Source organism: Mus caroli, unplaced genomic scaffold, assembly GCF_978045245.1.
Source record: "Mus caroli unplaced genomic scaffold, Mus_caroli_1 scaffold_1, whole genome shotgun sequence".
NCBI lineage: Eukaryota > Metazoa > Chordata > Mammalia > Rodentia > Muridae > Mus > Mus caroli.
In genome coordinates, this window is record NW_028227256.1 from 94,937,860 (window position 1) to 94,956,451 (window position 18,592).

The 18,592-nt window shown below is 36.3% G+C and overlaps 1 protein-coding gene across 3 annotated transcripts in view; it reads left to right on the forward strand.

The window, feature by feature from the left end:
- LOC110294789 (solute carrier organic anion transporter family member 6C1-like) overlaps window positions 1-18,592 on the forward strand; it is an 88,928-nt gene that overhangs the window by 25,165 nt on the left and 45,171 nt on the right. For all 3 annotated transcript variants that reach the window (XM_021163258.2, XM_021163266.2, XM_021163273.2), the window contains 2 exons: window positions 148-266; window positions 3,177-3,286. In XM_021163258.2, the coding sequence (XP_021018917.1) occupies window positions 148-266; window positions 3,177-3,286 (229 nt within the window). The remainder of the gene's footprint in view (window positions 1-147; window positions 267-3,176; window positions 3,287-18,592) is intronic.

An 18,592-nucleotide genomic window follows, 5' to 3' on the forward strand; every position in this document is an offset into this window, starting at 1 on the left:
ACAGTGAAAGCTGACATCCGGCTCTCGTCAGCAAATCCCCAAATTCATAGTAACAAACTACAAGTAAATAAACAGGAATTTCTACCAACAAAATATGAGTTTTATTAAAAGCTCCTAACTGAAATTTTCCACCTTTCTCTGCAAAAGTGGACATCGTCAGAGGATTCGAATACTGCAGCGTGGTTGGTGGAGAAATTTTATAATTGTTGCTGTATTTGCATTTTGTACAACTTTACCACTGTTGGGCTTTCCTCCTAGTTTACCTGGTGAGTATAAAAAGAAATATAATTACCAACAGTTTATTTTACCCTCTGATCCAATTTTCAAAGCACCGACAAACTAATTTTAAAATGAATATGCCTTCCGACTGTTATTGCTCTGTGATAAAGGAATATTATTATTTTATTGTTATTCTTTATCAAATTAAGCAGGATCACATCCAAATGTTATATTTATGAGCTATATTTTATTCATATATATTTGTGTTTTTCATTATTTCTTTTTAATAATCCCATTTTATTTAAAGTACATAGGTGCTTTAAAACATGAAATTATACTAAAATATATTTAGCCAGTGTTTTTTTTCAGACTTTCTTTTGTAGAGAACTTATTGAATGAATCTCTCTCTTTCTCTTTCTCTCTCTTTCTCTCTCTTTCTCTATCCTTCTCTCTCTCTCTCTCTCTCTCTCTCTCTCTCTCTCTCTCTCTCTCTCTTGAATTTCATTAGAATGACTTACAAGCTCTGGTGCAACTAATCGAGCAATGTCTGTTTATGAAATCATGGTCCGTAGTTGCTCAGTCCATGAGTCTAGATGCCTCAGCCCCTCTTTAATACAAACTGAAATTACAAAGAAGGTCTAATGCCAGTGAAGGACTGGACTTGCTAATGATGAAGCCAAGAGCAAGCAGGGAAAGAGGAAAAGGGGTCACAGAAAATCCTGAACATTTAGGTTCAGTTCTAAATGAAATCAATAAAAATGAAGGATGAAAGTACAATATACACTAACATTTGGGAAACAGCTGAAACAGTTCTGTAAAGAAAATCTCATCACTAACAGAGCCTATGTTAGAACTCTTTTTTTTTTTTTTTGGACATGGATTTACTGTGTAGCCCTGGCTATATTGGAACTCATGGAACTCATTCCATAGATCATGCTGTTCTTGAAATAAAAGATTCATGTGTCTCCCTTCCAATTGCAGTGATTTAAGGTGTGTACCACCAACCTCTGGCTAAATAATCAGTTTTTTTTTAAATACAAATAGACAATGAATATTTGAAGAACATTTGGTATCATTTTTCCATTATGGAAATTTAACCTGCATTGAAATTCCATCTCAATGTGGTCAGATCTGCTGTCCTCAAGAGAATTAATGCTTAGGAGAAAGTAGGAAGAGAAAAAAAAAACTTTACTCAGTGCTGGATGCAATATAAGCTTCTATAGTTATTCTGGAGGTTCCTCCAAAACAATCCAGAAAATCTGGGGCTAGAGAGATGTTTTAGCTGTTGAGAATACATACCACTCTTGCAGAGGACCTGAGTTTTCTCATAACTACCTCTACCTGTGGACTATACAAGAAATAGCTCATGTACACATATTTTCTCATACACAAATTTATGCATATTTAGAAAATTTTCTAAAAAACTGAAAGTAAATTTATGATATAACTTAATTTCATGACCCTCCCATATGTATGCCTGAGTTGCTATGTATCTTTACTTACTATTTACAATAGCTAGAAGATGGAACTAATCTAGATATTTGTAAACACTTTAATATGATAAAGAAAACATAGTATACATATACAATGGAATTTTATTCAGGTATAAAAAAATTAAATTGTAAGGTCTAGGATTGCTTATGTAAATTCAAACAAGTGAAACTCAGACAGTCAAGTCCCAAATATTTTTCTTCTAAAAGTGGAGCATAAATATAAAATATATGCATGTGTCTACACATTCTTGTGAGTAGTATATGTGTCTCTTTCTCTCTTTTTCTTTCTCTCTCCCTCTCCCTCTCTCTCTCTCTCTCTCTCTCTCTCTCTCTCTCTCGTGTGTGTGTGCCTGTGTGTGTGTGTGCAGGGGTACTGTGGGTGTGACAACTAGAGAAGTGTGAAGTGCAGATATGAAGAGAGCATAAGGGAAATGGGATAGATAGCACTGAAATACAGATAATACATGAGCAGAATGTAAGACTTACACAGAGAAGAATCAATGGGGGTAGGTGGTTATAACATGTGGGAGAACAATAGGGAAAGGGAACAAATAAGAACAGAGTAGGATGACATATACACATGGGAAAAAAAAAAACCAGGAAGTCAACTACTTTATATGCTAACCTAAAATGATTAAAGTGTTTAACAACTGGGATCTCTCACCACACAGAGTAGCTGACATTAAGGAAATGCCAATGAGACATCATCCAGGGATAGTGAAACATTCATTACTCTTAATTGCACTGTTCAAACAGCCATGGTTTAAAGCCTGTCTAGTAATACAACAACAAACTACTGGATAAAGAAATGTGTTACCCAGTGGAATTCACTCAGATATGAAGAATAGTCAAAACACTTGCAGGAAAAAGGCTGTCATGGAAGGGACATGTAGGAAATGAAGGGACAAAATGGGCTCCATGAGAAGATGAGGGAAAGTGAGTAGGAGAGGGTTGTGAGTAAGATCATGCCAAGTAATAAAGTGTAATGATATGTATACAAGAATGAAAATATTATAATTACATTTATTAATATTTTATATTATTACTCTGTATTCTTATACAATCTTTTAACTTGGTCCCATAAAATAATTTGTGATACAAGAAGTCATTTTTTGGCGTGGCTATTTTTGAACCGTCATATGTTATTTATTGAATATGGCTATTAAATTGTATATTAAATTAGGAAACAATTCAGCCATAGATACCATACTTTCAGCAGTTAAGAGGTATACATAGTGGTTAATTGCAAATCTTAAACATTTTCATTATCAAAGAATTGTGTCTTATAAAGCATTGCTGTTGTTGAAGAATTTGCATTCTAAAATACACATTGGTTTTAGTGTGTTTAACTTAACACCTGTTATTCTATGTTAAATGTGATTAATATAATGTGTACAAGTTCATGATGTATATTTTCATACTGATGTGTAGTTAAGAAAATATTATTTTCCTCGTGAGCTATAGGTGCACGCCAGATAAGACTTGCGAAAAGTCAGGAATCTCCCACCTTTGACAGGAGACTTAAAAATAAGGAAATTAAGAATAATTTGAAGAGTGTTCTTCATGCTACTTGGGTAAAGTAAAATATTTCTGTTAACAAGCCAGTTAAAGTGACCTGTGTAGTTTTCTTATAGAGTCAAGAATATGGTAAGGTGTTTAATTTAAATTTGCGTGAGAGGTTTGGAGTCTCTTAGATAAATTACTAAAATGCATATTTTCCTTATAATGAAAAGAAATAGTTCCCTTTTTTGATATTACTAAAGACAGGTATAGGGTTAGAGAATAATGATTCAGAACTAATAATTTTGATTTATTTTTAATTGATTTGATACAATTTTGTGTTTATTCTCTCTAAAAGAATTAATGGGAGATTTAATAAAATTACATGAATTGGAAGAATTCTGTGTCAACACATAGCCCCCACAACACAAATAATATCACAATATTTAACACAAAATTCTTTGTTTCTCTGTATTATAAACAGGACTGTCATAGTAGTAACAGACACGGGAATGCATAGATAGCCACTTTTAATGCACTAATCCTACTCTGAATATTTTTTCTATTTATAACATTCTTCCTGACATATAGATTGCATGGTGCCAGTTTTCTTTTTTTTTTTTTTTATTACATACTTTCCTCGATTACATTTCCAATGCTATCCCAAAAGTCCCCCATAGCGCCCCCCTACTTCCCTACCCTCCCATTCCCATTCTTTTGGCCCGGGCATTCCCCTATATTGGGGCATATAAAGTTTGCAAGTCCAATGGGCCTCTCTTTCCAGTGATGGCCGACTAGGCCATCTTTCGATACATATGCAGCTAGAGACAAGAGCTCCGGGGTACTGGTTAGTTCATCATGTTGTTCCAACTATAGGGTTGCAGATCCCTTTAGCTCCTTGGGTACTTTCTCTAGCTTCTCCATTGGGAGCCCTGTGATACATCCAATAGCTGACTGTGAGCATCCACTCCTGTGTTTGCTAGGCCCCTGCATAGTCTCACAAGAGACAGCTATCTTTGGGTCCTTTCAGCAAAATCTTGCTAGTGTATGCAATGGTGTCAGCGTTTAGAAGCTGATTATGGGATGGATCCCTGGATACGGCAGTCTCTAGATGGTCCATCCTTTCATCACAGCTCCAAACTTTGTCTCTGTAACTCCTTCCATGGGTGTTTTGTTCCCAATTCTAAGAAGGGGCAGTGTCCACATTTTGGTCTTCATTCTTCTTGAGTTTCATGCGTTTAACAAATTGTATCTTATATCTTGGGTATCCTAAGTTTTGGACTAATATCCACTTACACTGAAACTTATAGAGGAGAAAGTGGGGAAAAGCCTTGAAGATATGGGCACAGGGGAAAAATTCTTGAATAGAACAGCAATGGCTTGTGCTGTAAGATCGAGAATTGACAAGTGGGACCTCATGAAACTGCAAAGCTTCTGCAAGGCAAAAGACACCATCAATAAGACAAAAAAACCACCAACAGATTGGGAAAGGATCTTTACCTATCCTAAATCAGATAAGGGTCTAATATCCAATATATATAAGGAACTCAAGAAGGTGGACTCCAGAAAGTCAAATAACCCCATTAAAAAATGGGGCTCAGAATTGAACAAAGAATTCTCACCTGAAGAATACAAAATGGCAGAGAAGCACCTGAAAAAATGTTCAACATCCTTAATCATCAGGGAAATGCAAATCAAAACAACCCTGAGATTCCACCTCACACCAGTCAGAATGGCTAAGATCAAAAATTCAGGTGACAGCAGATGCTGGCAGGGATGTGGAGAAAGAGGAACACTCCTCCATTGTTGGTGGGATTGCAAGCTTGTACAACCACTCTGGAAATCAGTCTGGCGGTTCCTCAGAAAATTGGACATAGTAATACCGGAGGATCCAGCAATACCTCTTCTGGGCATATATCCAGAAGATGTCCCAACCGGTAAGAAGGACACATGCTCCACTATGTTCATAGCAGCCCTATTTATAATAGCCAGAAGCTGGAAAGAACCCAGATGTCCCTCAACAGAGGAATGGATACAGAAATTATGGTACATTTACACAATGGAGTACTACTCAGCTATTAAAAAGAATGAATTTATGAAATTCCTAGCCAAATGGATGGACCTGGAGGGCATCATCTTGAGTGAGGTAACACAATCACAAAGGAACTCACACAATATGTATTCATGGTGCCAGTTTTCACACATTGTTTTTTACACTGTGAATAACACTTCCAAGAATCTTGAAAATAACATCAATTGAATTCTCCTAACTCACATTAGAATTTGTATTCCTACATTGCATATCTTCCCTATTTTCAGTCATTTTCTTTTTCCTAGAGATATTCATTCTTTCATTGTTCATATTTCTCCTCAATCCCATTCCTTTTTAGGAAATGTTTTATTTTATAATTAAAATATACTATGGTTCTTCTCTCTTTCCCTTTCCTCCCCCTTTCCATTTCTATGTATACCAAATGCCTTTCTGTTAACTAGAGAAAGAACTACAGGCAAATAGGAAGAGGAGAGAGAGAGAGAGAGAGAGAGAGAGAGAGAGAGAGAGAGAGAGAGAGAGAGAGAGAGAGAGAGAGAGAGAGAGAGAGAGAGAGAGAGAGATTCTTTTCCCTATTCCTTTCAAATTATGCATTAAGCTACTTCTGTTGCCTCTAGTCCCTTCCTTGATAAATAACAACTCAGGATATAAGGACTGTAGTTGGTTATAATTTACTTAAGAGTGAATCTCTGCATATAAGTAAATATATCCTATATTTATCATTCTGGATCTTGGATACCTCAGTAAGAATGATGGTCCTCTAGTTTCATCCAATTGCTTGCAAATTCCATGATGTCATTTGTTTTAATAGGTGAGGCACACTCCATTGTGTAAATGTACCACATATCTCTTATTCATTGTTTTGTTGAAGGACATGGCATCTAGGAATCTGTAGAGACAGTGAAGAAAAGACCCTCCTTTTGCTATCATACTTGAGATGAGGATGAGAATTAGGTCTAGTTCTGTTTTAGAGAATTCTCAGCACACCTTCCTAGACCATGTGTTAAGTGGATTCTTTGCCTTTTTTAGGATTGTTTTGTTCTTTTTATATTATCTCCATTGGCCATATATATATTTGAGAAGATTTTTTTCCACTTAGTATTTTATCAGGTCATTCTATCATGAGTTTCATTTGCAGAAAAGAGGCATTTTGATCTTGTGAGTTTCCACATCTTCATTGTTTACATTATATCTCAAGCCACTGAAATCATTCTCTTCCTTATCATTCAAATTCTCTTTCCTTATCTTCTTTTTGAAAAACAAATAATTTTATATTAGCAAAACACTATTTACCTTGACATTGACAAACTTTTAAAACTCTGCATTCATCATAAGTGTACACTATGAATTTTTCTTATTTTAATTAGGTATTTTCTTATTTTACATTTCAAATGCTATCCCAAAAGTCCCCCATATCCTCCCTGCCCCACTCCCCTACCCACACACTCCCACTTCTTGGACCTGGTGTTCCCCTGTACTGAGGCATATAAAGTTTGCAAGACCAAGGGGCCTTTCTTTACAGTGATGGCTGACTAGGCCATCTTCTGCTACATATGCAGCTAGAGACACAAGCTCTGGGGGTACTGGTTAGTTCATATTCTTTTTCCTTCTATAGGCTTGCAGAACCCTTTAGCTCCTTGGGTACTTTCTCTAGCTCCTTCATTGGGGTCTCTGGGTTCCATCCAATAGCTGACTGTGAGCATCCACTTCTGTGTGTGCCGTGCACTGGAATAGTCTCACAAAAGACAGCTATATAAGGGACCTTTCAACAAAATCTTGCTGGCATATGCAATGGTGTCTGTGTTTGGAGGCTGATTATGGGATGGATCACTGGGTATGACAGTCTCTAGATGGTCCATCCTTTCATCCATTTCAGCTCCAAACTTTGTCTCTGTAACTCCTTCCATGGGTGTTTTGTTCTCAATTCTAAGAAGGGGCAAAGTGACCACAGTTTGGTCTTCTTTCGTCAGGAGATTTCATCTGGTTTGCAACTTGTATCTTGGGTATTCTAAGTTTTTGGGCTAATATCCACTTATCAGTGAGTACATATTATGTGAGTTCTTTTGTGACTGGGTTACCTCACTCATAATGATACCCTCCAGGTCCATCCATTTGTCCAAGAATTTCATAAATTCATTGTTTTTAATAGCTGAGTAGTACTTCATTGTGTAAATGTACCACATTTTCTGTATCCATTCCTCTGTTGAGGGGCATCTGGGTTCTTTCCAGATTTTGGCTATTATAAATAAGGCTGCTATGAACATAGTGGAGCATGTGTCCTTCTTACCAGTTGGAAGATCTTCTGGATATATGCCCAGGAGAGGTATTGCAGTATCCTCTGGTGTACTATGTCCAATTTCCTGAGCAACCTCCAGACTGATTTTCAGAGTGGTTGTACAAGCTTGCAATCCCACCAACAATGGAGGAGTGTTCCTCTTTCTCCACATTCTTGCCAGCATCTGCTGTCACCTGAATTTTTGATCTTAGCCATTCTGACTGGTGTGAGGTGGAATCTCAGGGTTGTTTTGATTTGCATTTCCCTGATGATTAAGGATGCTGAACATTTTTTCAGGTGCTTCTCAGCCATTCGGTATTTCTCAGGTGAGAATTCTTTGTTTAGCTCTGAACCCCATTTTAATGGGGTTATTTGATTTTCTGGAGTCCACCTTCTTGAGTTCTTATAAATATTGGATATTAGTCCCCTATATGACTTAGGATTGGTAAAGTTCCTTTTACAATCGGTTGGTGGCCTTTTTGTCATTTTGATAGTGTCTTTTGACTTACAGAAGCTTTGGAATTTTATGAGGTCCCATTTGTCAATTGTTGATCTTACAGCACAAGCCATTGTTGTTCTATAAAGGAATTTTTCCCCCTGTGCCCATATTTCAAGGCTTTTCCCCACTTACTCCTCTATAAGTTTCAGTGTCTCTGGTTTTATGTGAAGTTCCTTGATAGACTTAGATTTGACCTTAGTACACGGAGATAAGAATGGATCAATTCGCATTCCTTTACATGATAACTCCAGTTGTGCCAGCACTATTTGTTGAAAATGCTGTCTTTTTTCCACTGGATGGTTTTAGCTCCCTTGTCAAAGATCAAGTGACCATAGGTGTCTGGGTTCATTTCTGGGTCTTCACTTATATTCCATTAGTCTACTTGTCTGTCACTATACCAGTACCATGCAGTTTTATCACAATTGCTCTGTAGTACAGCTTTAATATAGGCATGGTGATTCCACCAGAGGTTCTTATATAATTGAGAAGAGTTTTTGCTATCCTAGGTTTTTTGTTATTCCAGATGAATTTGCAAATTTCCCTTTCTTATTCATTCAAGGATTGAGTTGGAATTTTGTTGGGGATTGCATTGAATCTGTAGATTGCTTTGGCATGATAGCGATTTTTACTATAATCATCCTGCCCATCCATGAGCATGGGAGATCTTTCCATCTTCTGAGATCTTCTTTGATTTCTTTCTTCTGAGACTTGAAGTTCTTATCACACAGATCTTTCACTTCCTTAGTTAGAGTCACACCAAGTTATTTTATATTATTTGTGACTACTGTGAAGGGTGTTGTTTCCCTAATTTTTTTCTCAGCCTGTTTATCCTTTGTGTTGAGAAATGTCATAGACATGTTTGAGTTAATTTTATAACCAGCTACTTCACTGAAGCTGTTTATCAGGTTTAGGAGTTCTCTGGTGGAATTTTTAGGGTCACTAATATATAATAGCATATCATCCGCATATAGTGATATTTTGACTTCTTCCTTTCCAATTTGTATCCCGTTGATCTCCTTTTGTTGTCGAATTGCTCTGGCTAGGACTTTAAGTACTACGTTGAATAGGTAGGGAGAAAGTGGGCAGCCTTGTCTAGTCCCTGATTTTAGTGGGATTGCTTCCAGCTTCTCACCATTTACTTTGATGTTGGCTACTGGTTTGCTGTAGATTGCTTTTATCGTGTTTAGGTATGGGACTTGAATTCCTGACTTTTAGCATGAAGGAGTGTTGGATTTTGTCAAATGCTTTTTCAGCATCTTACGAGATGATAATGTAGTTCTTGTCTTTGAGTTTGTTTATATAGTGGATTACATTGATGGATTTCCATAATTTAAACCATCCCTGCAACCCTGGAATGAAGCCTACTTGGTCAGGACGGACGATTGTTTTGATGTGTTCTTGGATTTGGTTAGCAAGAATTTTATTGAGTATTTTTGCATTGATATTCATAATGGAAATTGGTCTGGAGTTCTCTATCTTTGTTGGGTCTTTCTTTGGTTTAGGTATTAGAGAAATTATGGCTTCATAGAATGAATTGGGTAGAGTACCTTCTGTTTTTTTTTTTTTTTTTTTTGTGGAATAGTTTGAGGAGAGTTGGAATTAGGTCTTCTTTGAAGGTCTGATAAAACTCTGCAGTAAACCCATCTGACCCTAGGTTCTTTTTTTGGGGGGGGGTGTTGGGAGAATATTAATGACTATTTCTATTTCTTAAGGGGATATGAGAGTATTTAAATATCATTAATATTATCCTGATTTAGCTTAGGTATGTAATATCTGTCTAGAAAATTGTCCATTTCATCCAGGTTTTGCAGTTTTGTTGAGTATAGCCTTTTGTATAAGGATCTGTTGGTGTTTTGGATTTCTTCAGGATCTGTTGTTATGTCTCCCTTTTCATTTCTGATTTTGTTAACCCTGTGTCCTCTAGTGAGTCTGCCTAAGGGTTTATCTATCTTGTTGATTTTCTTAAAGAACCAGCTCCTTGTTTGGTTAATTTGAATAGTTCTTGTTTCTCCTTTGTTGATTTTGCCCATCAGTTTGATTATTTCCTGCTGTCTACTCCTCTTGGGTGAATTTGCTTCCTTTTGTTCTAGTGTTTTTAGGTTTGTTGTCAAGCTGCTAGTTTGTGCTCTCTTTAGGTTCTTTTTGGAGGCACTCAGAACTATGAGTTTTCCTCTTAGAAATGCTTTCATTGTATCCCATAAGTTTGGGTATGTTGTGGCTTCATTTTCATTGACCTCTAAAAAGTCTTTAATTTCTTTCTTTATTCCTTCCTTGACCAAGGTATCATTGAGGAGAGTGTTCAGTTTCCACGTGAATGTTGGCTTTCTATAGTTTATATTGCTATTGAAGATCAGCCTTAGTCCAAGGTGATCTGATAGGATGCATGGGACAATTTCAACATTTTTGTATCTGTTGAGACCTCTTTCAAGACCAATTATATGGTCAATTTTGGAGAAGGTTCCATGAGGTGCTGAGAAGAAGATATATCCTTTTGTTTTAGGATAAAATGTTTTGTAGATATCTGTTACAACTGTTTGTTTCATAACTTCTGTTCGTGTCCATGTGTCTCTGTTTAGTTTCTGTTTCCAGGATCTGTCCATTGATGAAGGTGGTTTGTTGAAGTCTCTCACTATTATTTTGTGAGGTGCAATGTGTGCTTTGAGCTTTACTAAAGTTTCTTTAATGAATGTTGCTGCCCTTTCATTTGGAGTATAAATATTCAGAATTCAGAGTTCTTCTTGGAAGATTTTACCTTTGATAAGTATGAAGTGCCCTTCCTTGTCTTTTTTGATGTTTGGGTTGGAAGTCGATTTTATTCGATATTAGAATAGTTATTCCAGCTTGTTTCTTCAGACCATTTGCTTGGAAAATTGTTTTCCAGCTTTTCGGTCTGAGGTAGTGTCTGTCTTTATCCCTTAGATGGGTTTCCTGTAAGCAGCAAAATGTTGGTTCCTGTTTCTGTAGCCATTCTGTTAGTCTATGTCTTTTTATTGGGGAATTGAGTCATTGATATTAAGAGATATTAAGGAAAAGTAATTGTTGCTTTCTATCACTTTTGTTGTTAGTGTTGGCATTCTGTTCTTGTGGCTGTCTTCATTGAGGTTTGCTGAAGGATTACTTTCTTGCTTTTATCTAGGGTGTAGTTTCCGTTCTTGTATTGTTTTTTGTTTTTGTTTTTGTTTTTTTGTTTTTTTTTTGTTTTTGTTTGTTTTTTTTTCTGTTATTATCCTTTGAAGGGTTGGATTTGTGGAACTATATTGTGTGAATTTGGTTTTGTCATTGAATACTTTGGTTTCTCTATCTATGGTAATTGAAAGTTTGGCTGGGTATAGTAGCCTGAGCTGGCATTTGTGTTCTCTTAGTGTATGTATAACATCTGTCCAGGATCTGCTGGCTTTCATTGTCTCTGGTGAGAAGTCTGGAGTAATTTTTATAGGCCTGCCTTTATATGTTACTTGACCTTTGTCCCTTGCTGCTTTTAATATTTTTTCTTTATTTAGTGCATTTTTTGTTCTGATTATTATGTGTAGAGAGGAATTTCTTTTCTGGTCCAGTCTATTTGGAGATCTGTAGGCTTCTTGTATGTTCATGGGCATCTCTTTCTTTAGGTATGGAAAGTTTTCTTCTATAATTTTGTTGAAGATATTTGCTGGCCCTTTAAGTTGAAAATCTTCATTCTCATCTACTCCCATTATCTGTAGGTTTGGTCTTCTCTTTGTGTTCTGGATTTCATGGATGTTTTGAGTTAGGATCTTTTTGCATTTTCTTTGATTGTTGTGTCCATGTTCCATATGGAATCTTCTGCACCTGAGATTCTCTCTTCCATCTCTTGTATTCTGTTGCTGATGCTCGCATGTATGGTTCCTGATTTCTTTCCTAGGGTTTCCATCTCTAGAGTTGTCTCTCTTTGGGTTTTCTTTATTTTTTCTAATTCCCTTTTTAGATCCTGGATTGTTGTGTTCAATTCCATCTCTTTTTTGGTATTGTTTTCCTGTAACTCTCTAAGGCATTTTTGTGTTTCCTCTTTAAAGGCTTCTAGCTGTATATTTGTGTCTTCCTTCATTTCCTTCTTAAGGTCCTCCATCCTCATCAGAAGTGCCTTTAGATCCATGTATTGCTTTTCTGGTGTTATGGTGTATCCAGGACTTGTTATAGTGGAAGAATTTGGTTCTGATGATGCCAAGTAACCTTGGTTTCTGTTGCTTCTGTTCTTAAGCTTGCTTCCTGCCATCTGATTATCTCAAGCATTTGTTGTCCTCAATATATCTGATTGGAGCTTATTCTTCTTATAATCCCAGTTGATTCAGAACTCCTTAGAGTCCAGCTTTCTCTGTGATCCTTTGCTTTTGGGCTCCTATGAACCTGAAATTCTGGGTGTATCACAGTTCTTGGAAGTTAAGTTCCTCTGAGACCCTGAAATACTGGTGTGACCAAGCTCTTTTTATCCTGGGATCCTGTTACAGTGCCCGGAAGTGGTGTCTCCTTTGAGGAGCTGTCAGGTCATTGATCTTAAGATCATGTGGAGAGTCCTCTAGGGACCTTGGGAGTGTCTGCCGACCACACACCCAAGGTTATCTGGTGCTGGCGCAGACCAGAAGGGGCTTGTGATCCTGGTCGTGCCAGGTTTTCTGCTTCCCTAATGCTGTTTCAGGTCCCACGCAGTTGGATTGGAAGAGAAGTTGTGTTCCACTCACCAGAGGTTCTAAGATCTTGTGGAGAGTCCTCTAGGGACTTTTGGGGTGTCCGCTGACTTTGTGCCCAAGGATACCCCGTGCTGGTGCTGACCGGACAGGACTTGTCACCCTGATTCTCTTTCCTTATCTTTAAATGTGCTTCTTTTAACCTCTAATTGTTTCAGAGTTTCAGGTATAATACTGGGTAGGTTATTCATGCCTTCATAATTGATTTTTGTGCAGGGTGAGAGACAAGGATCAAACTTTATTCTTATACCTATAGATGTCCAGTTTTTCCAGCAATATTTGCTGAAAATACTATCTTTTCAAATCTGTAGTATAGATTGAGATCAGTGATGGTGAATTCCCCCAGAAATTCTCTTATTGTTGAGAATCATTTTTGCTATCCTATGTTTTTTGTTATTAAAGATAAATTTGAGAAATGCTCTTTCTATTTCTGTGAAGAATTGACCTCTGATTGTTGTCTAATTGTTCTGGCTAGAACTTCCTGTACTAGATTGAATAGAAAGGAAGAGAGTGGGGAGCCTTTTCTAGTCCTAATTTGTGTGGGATTGCTTCAAGCTTCTTCCCATTTTTGTGTTGGCTATTGGTTTTCTATATATTGCTTTCACTATGTTTAGGTATGGGGCTTGAATTCCTGACATTTCCAAGTCTTTTATCATGAAGGGGTGTTTTGTTCTGTTAAAGGTTTTTTCAACATCTTATGTGACAATCATGTGGCTTTCCTCTTTGGGTTTATTTGTATAGTGGTTAAATTGATATTAATATATTGAACCAACTGTGCATCCCTCTGATGAAACCACTTGATCATGCATAAGGATCATTTTGATGTGTTCTTGGATTCAGTTTGCAAGAATTTTGTAGAATAGTTTTGCATCAGTATCATAAGGGAAATTGCTGTGAAGTTCTTTTTCTTTGTTGGGTCTTTGTGTGGTTTAGTTATCAGAGTAACTGTGGCTTCATAGAGCAAATTAGTTGATGTTAGCAAATTCCTAACAATAAGAAATTGCCTTCTTTATTTCTGTTTGGCCAACAATAATTGGGCCAGTGGTAATACTGGTCACATGACCTGCACATCCCTGAAAGCCTAGGTCTTCTTTCTTGCTCCCATTGACAAATTTTGTTGCTTCTAGAAATGGTTTGTCATTTTTCCTGTGCAAAGTACCATATTTCTCATCATTTATTCACATTGCATTTTGATATCTGAGACCTTTAGGGGCTTCTCCATAGTCTCTTTGAAATGGCCTTATTTCCTTCAGCTATTTCCTGCAGCTGAAGCATCATGCATTTTTTATATTGGAAACTTCTATCTATACCTTAACCTATCATATTAGCATGGTACAGGTTCAACCAAGATCAGTTGTACCCCTTATCCACTGGTCCTAGCATGATGCCCACACCACTAATTACTTAATAAACATTTTACATTTGGTACTTGCATTTTCATATGCCAAGGTTTCTATCAAAACCTGTCTTGTATACCCTGGTATGATATGAATTTATTCACAGTTCAAACTTATGTTTGTAAAAGAATAAAATCAGTGAATGCTCCTCCTGATACTTGTATAATGTTTGTAAATATAATGTAGTAAACTTTTTCCCGGGCTCCTCAACTTTGTCTTAATCTCTTAAATCTGCTAAGTGACATTATTCTATAGCAGCAGCAGCAAATTAAGTTTGTTCTTGTATATGAGAATATTACCCTTCCCCCAGCAACTGATCTTTGACTGTATTATTACCATCAATGTGATTTACTGGTAGCCATTGTTAACTCAGACTGGCATATCGTACAATTGTAATCAATCCCCTCCTTTTTTGGGGGAATAATTCTATTTTGAGCAGGTCAGCTATTCAGAATTTGAGTCACATAAGGCAAGTGCATCCCATATGTAATTGTGACCTCTTTAAATAATCCTAGATCTATCATATAGGATACCTCACTATCTTGTCACAAACTTGTTCCACATCATTAGGAGGCATATGCTGTACAACTACTGGGAAAGCTATTGATGGTGATCTCTAAAAACTTACTCAGGTGACCTTAACTCTGGTGGTGTGCTGGGTTTGAAATGAATGGGTGAGCACCCGCATAGAAGCAGGGGAAGGGAGGATGGGATAGGGAGTTTCCAGAGGGGAAGCCAGTAAAGGGGATAACATTTGAAATGTAAATAAATAAAAATATCCAATAATAAAAAGTATTTAGGACAAAAAGAGAAAGAAGAATGTACTGAAGAGAACCAGTAGATCCAGCAATACCTCTCCTGGGCATATATCCAGAAGATCCTCCAAATGGTAATAAGGACACATGCTCCACTATGTTCATAGCAGCCCTATTTATAATAGCCAGAAGCTGGAAAGAACCCAGGTGTCCCTCAACAGAGGAACGGATACAGAAAATGTGGTACATTTACACAATGGAGTACTACTCAGCTATTAAAAACAATGAATTTATGAAATTCTTGGACAAATGGATGTGTCTGGAGGATATTATCCTTAGTGAGATAACCCAATCACAAAAGCAGTTACTTGATATGCACTCACTGATAAGTGGATATTAGCCCAGAAACCTAGAATACCCAAGATACAACTGCCAAAACACAAGAAAATCAAGAAGGAAGACCAACGCATGGATACTTCATTCCTCCCTAGAACAGGGAATAAAATATCCATTGAAGGAGTTGCTGAGACAAAGTTTGGAGCTAAGATGAAAGGATGGAACATCCAGAGACTGCCTCACCTGGAGATCCATCCCATAATCAGCCACCAAACGCAGACACTATTGCATATGCCAGCAAAATTTTGCTGAAAGGACCCTGATATAGCTGTCTACTGTGAGGCTTTGCCAGTGCCTGGCAAATACAGAAGTGGATGTTCAGTCATCTATAGGATGGAACACAGGACCCCCAATGTAGGAGATAGAGAAAGTACCCAAGAGCTGAAGGGGTCTGCAACCCTATAGGTGGAACAACAATGTGAACTAATCAGTTCCCCCAGATCTCGTGTCTCTTGCTGCATATGTAGCAGAAGATGGCCTAGTCGGCCATCATTGGGAAGAAAGGCCCCTTGGTCTAGCAAACTTTATATGCCCCAGTACAGGGGAATGCCAGGGCCAAAAATTGGGAGTGAGTGGGTAGGGGAGCAGGATTGGGGGAGGGTATAGAGGACTTTTGGGATAGCATTTGAAATGTAAATGAAGAAAATATCTGATAAAAAATGAGTTCTTTTTCTCAAAACAGTCTGTTTCATCAAATTGTCTTCCCATTTCTTTGACATGACTTCCCTCTGGTGTAGCTTCTTTCTTTTCTCCTACAAGAATCTCCTGTTCTCTTGCTCATTCCTCAGGGCTGAGCACTTATTCCCCATTTTCTAGCAATCTTCATCTTCCAAGCACTTCCACACACAATTTTTTCTAGTTGCAGAACCAACTCTGCAACACTTTCAGAAATGGAAGAACAGAGTGAACCCTGTGTATTCCCATATTAGCCAATTTTTGTGTTCCAGGTCTCTCCATTTACTCTCAAAAACTTTCTAACTGCTCGGTCATTCTCCCAACTATTTTTGAAACAGAATTTGGGAAAAGAAACAGAATATCAAACAAATAAATAAACAAACAAACAAACAAAAAAAAAACTTAAAGCGATCAACGAAACAAACAAAGCCCCAGAAAATCCTGTTTGGTTTCAAAGCAGAGGATATTGCTTTGGTTGTAGCCACACAAAAAATTTTGCTGGAAACTTGAAAGGAAATATACATCTTTTTATCCCTTGTTATGTCCTCTATAGCATTTGGAATTCATTTTCCTATTCTCCCTAGCTCCCAATTTGGCATCACTTATCATTGGAGTTTTGGCTACTTAGTAATTTATAGATCATTTCTTAACTATTTTATTTTGCTTTGATTATGGTTATGTCAACTTTTTACATTGAATTACCTTTTTGTTTTTAATTTTCTTCAGAACATGTACTATTTTGCCTATTAATCCTTGAAACAAAGAATATGTGGGATGCATTTTCTCCCGTTCAGAGTTTGTCTCTTCATTCCAGTGGATGTTTTCTTTCCTATATAGAAGCTTCTTGGTTTTTAAATAATCTCATTTATCTCTATTCCTTCTATTTTCCATATCTTTGAGGTCATAGACAAAAGTATTATGATTGCTGATACTGATATAGTATAGCCTGTAACTTCCATCTTAGTAGACAGAGTTTATGGTATTATGTTTACATTTTAACCACCTGTGATTTGACATTTCCTACAAAATGAAAGACAAGGGTGAATTATGGTTTTCTGCAAGTAGACATTTATTCAATGAAAAACATGTCTCTATTTCAGTGTGTAATTTTTGATCATTCACCAAAAATCAGCTGGGTATAGATGACTGGACCTACAGAGTTGTATTTTTGCTTCACTGTATTCTTAATTTTGTCTGGGTCTACTGTGGCTCTACATTGCTCTTGATATCAGATATACTGACACTTCTAGCTGTGTTTCTATGTTGGGAATATCAATGTTGTTTTTAATAGTTCTGAAATAATACCACTGGTGTCTTAGTCAAGGTTGCATTGAATATATAAATCAGTGTTTTTTTTTTCCACGATTCAATCTTTATATCATTTTCATGTATGATATTTTATTTTCTGTGTGTGTTTACTTCAATTTCTTTAATAGTGTTTTACAATTTTCACTATAGAAGTTCTCCATTTCCAAGCTTAAACTTATTTCTGGGCATTTCCTTGATAGCTGTTTTGATTGTGAGTGCTTTCATAATTTCTTTCTCAGCATGTTCATCTGTATATGTAAATGTTACCATATTTTATAGTTTGATTTTATATACAACAAATTTTCTGCATTAAGGTATCAATTCTAACACCGCTTTACTATTGATTTTAGTATTTTAGTATTGACGTTCATAGGAAAGGATAGACTCTTAACAGTGACAATTTACTGTGTGCCTTGTTATTATATACCTTTAATTTAAACAAAAATTGCATTGTGGACTAAAATATAATTACAGTATAATAAATAATGCACAAACCTAAAATTTTCATGAAGGAAATCAATTGCAAAGTATTTGTATCAATAAATAGTAGGTTAAATTAGCATATATGTAGATATATAATTCATGAAATGATATATGAATGATATATTTAGCTGAATAACCTATAAACGTGGTACAATAATAATCACATGGTATTGATAGTTTAAACAATGACAATTTCCCCATTTGAATCTAAATAACCCACAGTTATAGGGTACACAATTTAATTATTCATTATCTCTGTGAATACACATATATTTAAAGGATTATTTGATATATAATATAAGCAATGGAAAGAATATTGTTCAATGTATAAAATCATAAATTTCAGAATTTCACACAGATTGTTTTCAGGTTCACATAATTCTTTAGGTAATATAATATAGTTAATGCTGACCTTGGTATATACATAGAACATGGAAGAAGAAATGCATTTTAAATAAGTTTTAAGTAATGTAAAACATAAAAAATGTATAGGTTAGATAATAAAGGCAAAAATGTTTCTCTTATGAATTAATCCATAGGCAGTTGAGTAGATTGGTAATGGTTATCTAAATGTAAGAAGTTAACACTTACCATAAATAATGAAACTTTTGCAAATCAACAAAAACCATAAGGAAGTGTAATAGAATAACACACACAAAACCACACAGTGAATGCCTAAATTATATGAAGAAATACACAGTTATGTGTTTAATGGCATGTAGATATTCACGTATGTTCAGGTTCACCTGGAAATATGTATGCCTACATGTGCTACCTGGTGACTCAAGGTGTGCTTCCTCAGGAGCTATCCACTTTTCTTTTATTTTCTGAAACACGCCAGC